Consider the following 12,996-nt stretch of genomic DNA (forward strand, 5'->3'; position numbering starts at 1 on the left):
TACTACTAATTAAACACCGACTACTGATTTAACCAAAAACTGTGATATAATTACATTTTCACACACTTGAGTCTATAACTTTGTAATCTACCTAATACAGAGGCATGGTCTCAATTCTTACATCTATAGAAGCATTATTAGCCTATTATCCTTCTGGGCATTAAGGTTCTCTTCTTTAAAAAAAGGAATTAACACTGTGAAGATTGGATCCTAAAGAAGCTAGCACTCAAAATGGACCCAACTATGCCATTTGAATGAAAAGGATTCCAATGCCTGGATATAAAAGCAAAATGTGTTTCAAATTCCATTGATATTCTAAAGAAGAAAAGGATAATAAGAAAACTTACATTATTTTTCCAGTAGCACTCAGACAGTAATTACTATGGTAACCTATGCCATATAACAAAGTTATTGGCCAATTGTGTTCTAATTCTGAACCTACTCAATTTTTCAAAATGTAATATATAGGAAGCATAAAATCCAATTTATAGCACTGAATTTTCTAAAAGGAAACCTATTGATTTAATAAAAATGTGATATATTTACATTTTGCATCTCTTGACTTTGTAACTTTTTAATCAGTAGCTACTACAGGGAAATGGTTTTACTTAATTCTTACAACTGTCATATGATATAGGCATTATTATCCTTATTTTGAGGAAAAGAAAACTGAGAGTAAGAGAATATATCTAATTTTGGGGGGCCAGTAATTACTATAGTAATCCATATTATATAATAAGGTTATTTACCCATTAAGTTCTTATGATAGTAAACCCATACAACTTTTTAAAATGTGAAATATTTAAGGCAAAAAATTCAATTTACATCAGTGAATTTAGAGACTTTTGAGACCAAACCACTCATGTGGAAAATGATCTAAAATCCAAAGAAGTGAAATTACCTAACAAAATTCAGGTACCTAAAATTTGACTACAATGTTATTTTCCATATACGCATCACCAACTGGCAACCCTTTAAAAAAATTCCTTAACTTTTTATTTTTAAACAATCTCAAACCCTCAGAAAAGTTGCAAGTACAGTACAAAACTTTTTTATCTGAAATATCTGAATGTAAATAGCCAACAAAATGCCCCCTCACCATTAACTATATTATTGTGTATTTTCTCCAACAAGAACATTCTCCTACATAATAAAAATACAATAATCAAAATTAGGAAATTATTACATTGATACAATAATGTGATCTAATTCTCAAACCCATTCACATTCTGCTAATTGTCCTGGTAATATCATTTTTAGCAAAATGATACATATTTTATGAATGCTATAAAGAAGGCACCAGGATTAACTTTTTTATAAATGAACATTCAATTGAAATAACCTCATTTATTTAAAAGGCCATCCTTTCCTTACTCCATTGCAGTGGTACCTTTGTTGTAAAGGAGATGGGCATATTATGTGTAGATCTCTTTCTGGACTCTGTATTCTACTCTACTGGTTTTTGTGTCAATACCACACTGTCTTAATTACAGTAACTTTGTTATAAATCTTGATGTAAAGTAATGTGAGTTTTACAACTTTGTCTTCTTGAACTTTGCCCTGGCTATTTTGGTCCTTTGCATTTATTCTCATATTTAAAATCAGATTGTCAGTTTCTATAAAATTATGCTAGACTTTTGATTGGGATTGCATTGAATATATAGCTCAAATTGGTGATAACTGAAAGCATATTGAAACTACAAAACATATCTCTCCATTTATTTAGGTTTTTCTTTAAATTTTGTCAAATTGTTTTGTAGTTTTCTGTTTAAAAATTATAAACTTGTTTCACTAGTTACTCCTAAATATTTACTTTTTTGTACCATTGAAAATCATATCTTTATTTTCATTTTATAATTGTTTGTGGCAAACTACAGAAATACAATTTTTGAACATAGAATTATAATTTTAAATTGATCATGTATCAAGCAGCTCTGGTAAATTTGCCCATTAACTGAAATATAATAATATAATAACCAGTGTATAGTTTCATGTTTTTCTGCCTATTAATTATATTACCAATGAATAATAGAGGTTCTATTTCTTCCCTTTTAATCCTTATCTTTCTTATTCTGTTTTGCCTGTGGTACTGGCTGGGACTTTCATACACTGTTGAACAGAAGTGATGATAGTAGACATTCTTGTCTCATTCCCAATCTCTGTGGGCAAGAATTTAAAATTTTCCTTTAAACATGATTGTTGTAGGTTTCTGTAAGTACCCCTTAATATGAAAGGGTGTTGAATTTGATCAAATATGTTTTCTACATCTGTTAAGATAATTTTTCTTCCTCCTTTATTTTGTAATATGGAGAATTACACTTTCATTTTTGTTAATTAATACCAATATTGCCCTCCTAAAAAAAACTCAACTTGTGATATATCTTTCCTTTTTATATATCACTAGATTTCATTTGATCCTATTTTATTAAAGCTTTTCCCATTTGTGGTCACGATGCAGACTGAATTATAATTTGGTGCTCATGTAAGGTTTTTATATGAAGATTACATAGGCCTCATAAAACGAGGTTGGAAATATTCTTCCTGCTTCTAAACTCCGAAGGAGTTTATGTAAGAATGGTACTATATCCTTTTTAAATTTTAAAATAACTTGCCAATGAAGCCATCTGAACCTGGAGTTACTCTTCAGATTTTCTAATTATTCTTCAGCTACTTTTGGTAAGTTGAGTTTTTCAAGGAATTTGTTCTTTTCATAAAAACTTTCAAATGCATTGGTATAAAAGTATAAGATCCTCTTAGTATCTTTTTATGTCTATGTACTCTACAGTTATGTCCCTTTTTTCTTTCCTGATATTGGTAACATTTCTTATATGTAGATCTCTTGGTAGTAAACTTTCTGTTTTTTCTTAAAATATTATTTCATTTTTAAAAGATATTTTAATATAGAATACAATGTTCACAGCCTTTAAAAAAGTTTAGTATTCAATGTTATTCCATTGTCGATGGCATTCATCAGAGATGGACCACAGCATTGTGAAAACAGGTGCATTTCACCAGCACTGTAACTCCTGAACAGGTTATTACCTTTATTGGTAATAACCAATAAAGTATTGACTCATGAACTAAGCTAGGCTCCTCCAATGATAATTTTGTAAAAATTTTGTGTAAAGAAAGCTACAAATATTTATTATTATTATTATCATCATCATTATTTAGAGATGGGATCTCGTTCTGTCACCCAGGCTGGAGTGCAGCAGCGTGATCACAGCTCACAGCAGACTTGAACTCCTGGGCTCAAGCGATCCTCCTGTCTTATCTTCTTGAGTAGCTGCGACTACAGTCATGTGCCATCACACCTGGTTGATTTTTAAAGTTTTTTTAGGGACAGGGTCTTGCCATGTTGCCCAGGCTGGTCTCAAACTCCTGGCCTCAAACGATCCTTCCCCTATGGCCTCCCAAAGTGCTGGGATTTATAGGCATAAGCCACCACACCCAGCCATCAGTAATTTTTTTGCTCCTTAGAAAATAATGTATAACTTTTCACTGGTGGCTTTTAGGATTTTCTCTTTGTAGTTGGTTTTCAGCCATTTTACACTCATGTTCTTAAATACGGTTTTCTTTGTGTTTATCCTATGGCCCCACGAATCCTGACAGGCTTGGTTACTGCCCATTGCCCTTAAACAGTTGTGGTGATTGCTTATGTTGCTTAATTTTTACCAGATTTTATAGTTATTCTATAAAATACAAGCTACTTCATCATATACATATAGAACCATGTAAACCAGCTTTACAGATAATTCTAGTTACCCTGCTCTGGTTAAAAATTACTGTTTAGGTTATTACTTTAAACAAAGCTATAGCAATCAAAAATTGATATAAGGATAGAAAAAATATAAAAGGAATAGAATTGAGAGTCCAGAAATAAACCCATACATTTATGATCAATTGATTTTCTCTAAGGGTACCAAAATCATTCAGTGGAGAAAGAACAATGTTTTCAACAACTGATGCTAGGACAACTGAATATCTGGACTAAAAAAGGTAAAAACAGACTGTCATCTCACACCACATACAAAAATTAACTCTAATGTATTAAGGATTCAAATAAAAGAGCTAAAACTAGAAGAAAACTTTGGTGTAAACCTTCAGGAGTTTGAATTATCTTTATGACATTGAAAGAAGCAACAAAAGAAAGTATAAATTGAACTTTACCAAATTCAAAATCATTTATGCTTCAAAGGACATTAGGAAAGAAAAAAGACAACTAACAAAATGTGAAAAAATATTTGCAATTATCTATCTGATAAAGGTCTAATATCCAGAACATATAAATAACTCTCACAACTCAACAATAAAAAGCCTGATTTTAAAATGGATAAAGGATTTGAATATACATGTCTCCAGAAAATCATTGAGGAGAAAGTATATATCCCAGAACAGGTTTCTAATGCAGACAAAAGCGCTCTATTCTGGAAAATAATGCCACAAAGAACATTTATTAGTAGAGAAGAGAAGCAAGCACCAGGATTTAAGAAGGGTAAGCTAGCTCTAATGTTTTGTGCAAATGCAGTTAGGTTTATGCCCTGATCCATAAAGCTGCTAACCCTCAAGCCTTGAAGGGAAAAGATACACACCTGCTCCCATCTTTTGATTGTATAACACGAAGGTTTGGAAAACCAGAATGCTTTTTCTAGGTTGGTTCCATCAATGCTTTGTCCCTGAAGCAAGGATGAGACTGCCTTTTAAAGTTCTTTTGATATTGGACAATGCCTCTGGCCACCCAAAACTCTATGAATTCAACACCAAAGGCATTGAAGTGGTCCACTTGGCTCCAAATATGATATTAGCCTCTACATTAGGGGGCCATAAGAACCTTTAAAGGCTCATTATACATAGTATTCTATGGAAAGAATTGTCAACACTGTGGAAGAAAATCCTGACAGAGAGAACATGAAAGGCTTCAGTAGGATGCCACATCAAGCCCCAAACACTGCTGGAGAAAGCTGTGTCCAGATGTTGTGCATGACTGCACAGGATTTATAACAGAGCTAAACAAGGAGATCATGAGAGAGATTGTGTAAATGGTGAGAAAAAAAATGGCAAAGGGTGAAAGGTTTCAAGATGTGGCTATTGGGAGAAATTCAAGAGTTAATATACACTACACCAGAGGAATTAACTGAAGATGACTTGAGAGAGATGAATACTCCCAAACCAGTGCCAGATGATAAGGAAGAAGACATAGAAGAAGCAATGCAAGGAAACAAATTGATAATCTGGTAGAAGGGTTCCAATTATTCAAGACTGCTTTGACTTATTTTATGACGTGGACCCTTCTATGATATGGACACTGAAACTAAAGCAAACAGTGAAAGACTGGTATCAGAGAGAAACATTTTTAGAGAAATAAAAAGCCAATAACATCAGACAAGAAATTATGATGTATTTCCATAAAGTTAAATCAAGTGTTCTTGCCTCTTCTGCCTCCTCTTCTACCTACTCCACCTCTTCCAATTCTCCCACTCCTGAGATAACAAAACTAACTCCTCTTCCTCCTCAACTTGAAGATGATGAGGATGAGGATGATGATCCACTTACATTTAATGAACAGTCAACATATTCTATCTTTCTTATTTTATTAATAATATTTTCTTTTCTCTAGTTGCATTATTGTAAGAAACAGTATTTTATATATATATATACACATATGCCATAAAGATATGTGTTAATCATTCATGTTATTGATAAGGCTTCCAGTCGACAGTAGACTATTAGTAATTAAGTTTCAGGGGAGTCTGAAATTATACATGAATTTTTGACTGTGCAGCCACTCATTTTCCAGCCAGTCTCTTGAAGCAAAAGTATCCACTTACCTTCGGACCTTTGGAAATGTGGACGTTCTTTCATTTTCATTAAGCAATTTTTTTTTTTATTATTATACTTTAAGTTCTAAGGTACATGTGCACAACGTGCAAGTTTGTTACATATGTATACATGTGCCATGTTGGTGTGCTGCACCCATTAACTCGTCATTTACATTAGGTATATCTCCTAATGCTATCCCTCCCCTCTCCCCGCTCCCCACAATAGGACCCGGTATGTGATGTTTCCCTTCCTGTGTCCAGGTGATCTCATTGTTCAATTCCTACCTATGAGTGAAAACATGCTCATGTATTGTATCAGAAAACCAAGTATTTGGTTTTCTGTTCTTGCAATAGTTTGCTGAGAATGATGGTTTCCAGCTGCATCCATGTCCCTACAAAGGACACAAACTCATCCTTTTTTATGGCTGCATAGTATTCCATGGTGTATATGTGCCACATTTTCTTAATCCAGTCTGTCCTCCATGTTATCTAGAAAAGTGCCCCTAAGCCCCACATTGTTCAAGAGTCAATTGTACTAATTCATGCTGTAATATAAATGAACTTTCAAAATATATACTATCAGCGTGGATATAGCTGGAGGCCATTATCCTAAGTGCATTAACACAGAAACAGAAAACCAAATACTGCATGCTCTTACTTACAAGTGGGAGCTAAATATTGGGTACTCGTGAACAGAAAGATGGCAACAACTGAAAGTGGGGACCACTAGAGGAGGGGAGGAGGAGGAGGGGAAAAGGTTGTAAAACTAACTATTGCATACTATCCTCAGTACCTGGGTGATGGGATCATTCATATCCCAAACCTTAGCACCACACAATATACCCAGGTAACAAGCCTGCACGTGTACCTCCTGAATCTAAAATAAAATAAAAGTTAAAAAAAAAAGAGAAAGAAAGCATATGCTACGTAAAAGAAGTTAGACACAAAAAAATACAATATGATTACATTTATATGAAATGTTCAAAAGAGGCAAATTCATACAGACAGAAAGTAGATTCATGGTTGTCAGTAGTTGGAGAGAGGTGGAAATGGAGAATAACTGCTCACAGGTACAGAGTTTCTTTTGGGGTCAAGAAAATGTTTTGGAATTAGAAAGTGATGGTTGCACAACTTTCTGAATATACTAAAAATCACTGAACGGTACACTTTAAAAGGGTGAAATTTATGGTATATGAATTATGTCTAAATTTTAAAAGCTACATCTAATTAAAAATACTATAAGGCATCCAATTTTAGAGATATTAAAATGTAAAAAATGTGATACAAAGAAATTTGTTTCGCCAAAGCATTTAGAAATACGCCATTGATAAGGGTGTCTGCATCCATGAAGAGTTCTTTGGTAGGTGTTCTCTGCAGACTTGGGGGTTAGGAAAATACGTTGGTGTTGAAATGGTCTCCCTAATTTCAAAAAGAATAAGACGAACCTCAGGGACAGAGGCCAAGCAGAAGTCTTTAAATAGCAAAGACAAAATGATGTGGTTAGGCAACATAGATAGTGTGGTATTAAGAATAATACAGGGATTGATACTGCAGGGATTTAGAAGGACTGATGAACTGAAGTTAGGAATTCTATAACTGAAATAGATGGGCAGTCCAGTTGTGTACATCTGAAAACTCCAGCAGCACGACTTCAGATGTCACAAAAACTGGTGGTCCCTCAACCAATTCCATACATGATTTAATTCATAGATCCAGAAGTCATTGAAGAAAAACCTAACTACCTTTGAGAAAGGACCTTGCACATATTAATCTTTTTAACCTTGCCTTGTTTTCCCCCTCATTATATCTTTGCCCAATTTTCTTCACTTATTTTTATATTATTATTTATACTATACATCACAGGTGGTTTGAAATCCTTTTTAAAACTAGAGAGACTAAAAATTAAAAACTTGAAATCCAGATAGTCATTTTTAAATGTCATTTTTAAATATTTATTTTCTAGCCATTCTCTTGAACAAGAAGTATTCACTTACCTTTGGACTTTTGGAAATGTGGACTTTCCTTCATTTTCATTAAGAAATCTTTTAAATCCACCTCCATATTATCTGAAAGATCAAAGTCAAAAATGCTGACATTAAAAACCTGATACTGAGTTGGCACATGAAATAAAGACCGATTTACAATAGTTAGCTAAAATTTCACTCTAGCTCAAATGATTGAAACTATTTCAATAGAACTTTTAACACTTTTTAAAACCACCCAGTGAATAGTTAATAATATTACTAGCAAACAATAGCTAACATTTTTTAGTTCCTTATATATACTAGGCACCCTTTTACGGTGTTTTACATATATTAAATCATGTAATCTTCATAATAATTCTATGATGTGGGTACTGTTTGCATGCCTATTTTTGAAAGATGAAAGCAAATGGAAACTAAATAATTTGTCCAGGTCACAAAGTCAGGAAGTGTTAGAGGTTGTATTTGAATTGATGCAGTCTAAGGCCAGAGGAGACAATGTTATTAGATAGAATACACACATACATGCACATGTACACGTACACACACACACACGCATGCACACACACACACACACATATACACAGTCACAGTGAAGTAAGGTGCAATAATGTGACACAGCAGACAATCTAGGACTGTAATTATATTAAGGAGACTTTGAGTTTAAACAAAATGGCAGATCTGGGTAGCACAGAAACCATCCCACTACAAATCCCTAGAGACACTCTATAACATGAAACATTCCATGAATGTGTGACTGAGTCATATGAAGGAAATAACAAAAAGTTAACTGGGAACTGAGATCCAAAATGCTAAGCATTGAGTACTAACACTAAAACTATCTTTGGGATAGAGATGAGACCCAGAAATGCCTAGGTGCTTGATTTAAATGCTCAAACAGAGTCATTAAAAAAAAGATTCGAGCCCACATAAATAAGAGTAGGAACTTAGATACCAAATAAAACTGAAATGCCTAAAGGGTTTCAATCCTGGTTTTTTTTTTTTTTTTTTTGAGATGGAGTCTTGCTCTGTCGCCCAGGCTGGAGTGCAGTGGCCGGGTCTCAGTTCACTGCAAGCTCCGCCTCCTGGGTTCACGCCATTCTCCTGCCTCAGCCTCCCGAGTAGCTGGGACTACAGGCGCCCGCCACCTCGCCCGGCTAGTTTTTTTGTATTTTTTAGTAGAGACGGGGTTTCACCATGTTAGTTAGGGTGGTCTCGATTTCCTGACCTGGTGATCCGCCCGTCTCGGCCTCCCAAAGTGCTAGGATTACAGGCTTGAGCCACCACGCCCGGCCGGTTTTTTAAAAAAGAGATTAAAATATTATATTTATTGACTCAAATAAACAAGGAGGCCTAAATCTTCCCAATTCAGAGAGACAGTGGAAAAAACAACCTCTTGTGATAAACTGAAGGCCCAGCATATATCTCATGTGGGTGTGAAGTCTAAATTCATACCACTCTGATGATGTGAGAAAACTGAGCTCAAAACATAAAAATTGACCTAGGTGAATAACGATCTGGGGAACCTGGTAAAATCAATAACTAAACTGTACTGGAGAGGTATTCTTAAACCTAGGACTCACAGGATTCCCAAAGACACAAATTGGTTAAGATAAGCCCAAAATAAAAGTTCACCGAAAACCAACAGAACTCAGCAGCTTCTAGAAGTATTCCCAAATGATTTGACTTCCTAAAAGTAAATGTGTATAGGAAAGGAGATCAAGTACGTATTACATGCAGTCAAAGACAGAAAACAAAGGTAAATGTGTACTATTTGAAAACAATCACTAAAACTAAATAACTTATTTTTAAATGTAGTGAGCCCTCAGATATTTTATTTGGTTAAAAATCAAAATGGAGCAAGTACTGTAAAAAAACAAATGAAAGCAGATCTCCTCTGAAAAAGACTGCATATCAAAATAAGCTGCTGTTGTCATGTTTTTATTTTATTATATAATTTATGGTATTTTTCCACCCATGCTTATAAGTAATGAAAGGTAATTATCTAAATAAGCACGTATAGTATCCATTTGAGTATGAATAGATATGTTCAATAAATATTTAAATTAGTAGAGTGGTTTGGCTCTAATTTGTATCAACCTAAGCCTCCAACAGAAAAATGACTCCCATTAGTATATTATCCTTATAGGTATACTCTAAGACTGTTTTTCATAAGTAGAAAAAAAAATGAAAAGAATCTCAGGCCAAAAAAATGCTCACCACTGACGTTACAACAGTTAAGGGCTCCATTGAAGTCCTCCTCAGTTAAATTAATATTCAAACATTTCAAGGCATGCTCCAAATCAGGTATACCAATCTTGCCATTATCAACATGTGACAAGATGTTAGCAACTTCTTTAATCTCTACAAAGATAAATGTATACAAGCTATTATGGTGTAAAAAACATTCAAAATAATTTGTCCAAATTTACCATAGGTAAACCTCAAATTAAATATTTATCTGAACCAAAATGTCTCCAAAGGAAACACAATATTTTCTATTTGTAACTGAGGGCCCACTTCCCTCAAGCAGCACTTGAAATGAAAAAACTTTACGACAAAGAGAATAATACGATAGGCTACTGACATGTATTATAATAAGACTTTATCTTCATTCATTCATCAATTAGAAACTGAATGAGCTACATGCCTCCCTGTACATGTAGATCTAAAGATTTCTACCACTTGATGATGTAAACAAAGGTTAAAATTTGAGATTGAAGCCCTTTCATACTGTGCTTTTGTGTGAATTGGGAAAAGGCACCTCCTCTCTATGCATTAGTTACAAAAAAAGGGTACCTTTCACTAGGCAACTGCAATCCAGCACAGAGGTTCAAGGCTTGGAGTATGAACTGCATTTCAGCCTCCACTTATGCTCTCTCAACAGGCACCTTTGTGCAAAGCACAACCTATGTAACCACATGGGGCAGTCCTGTTGATCTCACACCAATTTAAAATATAAAGCATAATTATTATGTGGCTTTTAATTTTTCTGTTTTTTGTTTGTTTGTTTTTGTTTTTGAGATGGAGTCTCACTCTGTCACCCAGGCTGGAGTGCAGTGGTGCCATCTCAGCTCACTGCAAACTCTGCTTCCTGGTTCACACCATTCTCCTGACTCAGCCTCCCGAGTAGCTGGGATTACAGATGCGTGCCACCATACATGGCTAATTTTTTTTATATTTTTAGTAGAGATGGGGTTTCACCATGTTGGCCAGACTGGTCTCGAATCCTGAGCTCAAGTGATCCACCGGCCTCAGCCTCCCAAAGTGCTGAGATTACAGGCGTGAGACACCACACCCAGCCTAGTTTTTCATCTGTACCATTTCTCAATCCTTTTTTCCCTCAACCCCCAAATGAAGTTGTCTATGTTTCCATATGCTGAAAATTGTTGCATTACACCAGGAGATCTATACCTTCATGGAGATCACTTGGAAAGAACATCACAATATCATCTTAGACCTACATTCATTCTACTAACAGTTATTTTACAACTTCTAAGATCAACAATAAAATATTCAGTCAGTCCCTCGTATCAAAGAGTTTCAAGTAAATTCCTTGATGAGGGAGACTAAATCTGTCATATCTATAAACAAAATTATAATATGTCATGAAGTAAGTGATATGAGAAAAATACACACACAAAATTATGGAAGCACTGAGAAGGTTTACCTAACCTAGATTTAATAAGTGCTGAACTCTGGGAAAGAAGTCTTAGGGCATGAGAAATGACATTTGAGCTGAGTTTGGGGGGGAAATGTCAGTTTGTCTGTCAGGAATGTATCCAAAGGAAACAGTATATGCAAATAAATGCAAAAGCAAATAGAGCCAATTTAAATTGTGCTAAGTAGTATGACTACAGAATAAATACAAACACAGAAGTGATAAAGGGTGAGTCTGAAGAGATAAGAAGACAGATCTACTCATTCATTCAATAAATATTCATGATTATGAGTTAATAACAAAAGATTTGGAACAACAGCATAGCAAATATTACATAAGTATCAGGTGTTAATATCAATTATCTTTAAGAGTTTAATAAGAGCCAGGACTGTGCTAGGTCCTGGAATACGATGGTAAGCAAAGTGGAGACATATTCTTTGGCCCAATGATACCAGGCAAGTGGGAGGAAGAGATATCAATCAAATAATCAAAAACAAAAACGGATATTTACAATATTAAATAAGTGCTATGAAATGGACAGAATTTAATAAGAGCATATAACAAAGGAAACAAAAAAATCTGACCTATACTGACCACTGATGATAGGCTTTTCTATAATTGACTCATGGAGTCAAAAGAGATTATTCTCCAGGTTTAAGACTTAATGTTGTTTTCCCTTTTTGGTTTCAGACTTACTTGGGACCAATTATCCCTTTTCTTCTCACTCATTTTTCCCTCTTGGAATGGATATGTCTATCCTATGCCTGTGTTTTGGAAGCATGCAACTTGTTAATTTCACAAGCTTACTGCTGGAGGAGAATCTGCCTCAAGATGAATTGTGCCTTGAGTCTCACCCATCTGATTAAGATGAGACTCTGGAATTTGGACTTTTGAGTTGACACGGGAACAAGTTAAGACTTTTGAGGCTACCAAGATGGAATGAATGTATTTTGCACGTGAAAAGGGCATGAATTTTGAGGGCCAGGGGTAGAATGCTATGGTTTGATTGCATCCCCCAAAGTTTATGTGCTGAAAACTTAATCCCCAATGCAACAGTGTTGACAGGTTGGGCCTAATAAGAGGTGATTAAGTCACAAAGGCTCTGCCTTCATGAATAGATTAATATCAGTGATTCAGTTATTGCAAGAATGGGCTTATGATAAAAGTAAGTTCAGTCTCCTCTTGCTCTCTTGCTCTCTCAAACTTTCTTGCCCTTCTGCCTTCTGCCATAGTATGACACAGCAATAAGGCCCTCACTAGATGTGGGCCTCTTGACCTTGGATTTCCCAGCCTCTAGAATTGTAAGAAATGAATCTCTCTCTCTCTCTCTTTTTTTTTTTTTTTTTTTTTTTTTTTACAAATTATCCAGTCTGTGGTATTCTGTTATAGCAACACAAAACGGATTACAACAGTAGGCAAAGAAGATCAGGGAAAAATATTCCAGCGAAGAGAATATGCAAAAGTCTTATGGTGGGAGGAAAGGGGAGTATCTAAGGAACTAAAGTCAATTTAGTTGAAGTACAGAAAGCAAGGA

General features: G+C 34.8%; 1 protein-coding gene across 1 annotated transcript in view; it reads right to left on the bottom strand.

Annotated features, from left to right (window-relative positions):
- Window positions 1-12,996, bottom strand: part of EFCAB13 (EF-hand calcium binding domain 13) — a 121,381-nt gene that overhangs the window by 12,499 nt on the left and 95,886 nt on the right. The window contains exons 21-22 of the mRNA XM_033184098.1: window positions 10,022-10,165; window positions 7,814-7,885 (exon numbers count right to left, since the gene is read on the bottom strand). Coding sequence (XP_033039989.1) covers window positions 7,814-7,885; window positions 10,022-10,165 — 216 coding nt within the window. The remainder of the gene's footprint in view (window positions 1-7,813; window positions 7,886-10,021; window positions 10,166-12,996) is intronic.

Source organism: Trachypithecus francoisi, unplaced genomic scaffold, assembly GCF_009764315.1.
Source record: "Trachypithecus francoisi isolate TF-2019V2 unplaced genomic scaffold, Tfra_2.0 Lachesis_group20, whole genome shotgun sequence".
NCBI classification, from domain to species: domain Eukaryota; kingdom Metazoa; phylum Chordata; class Mammalia; order Primates; family Cercopithecidae; genus Trachypithecus; species Trachypithecus francoisi.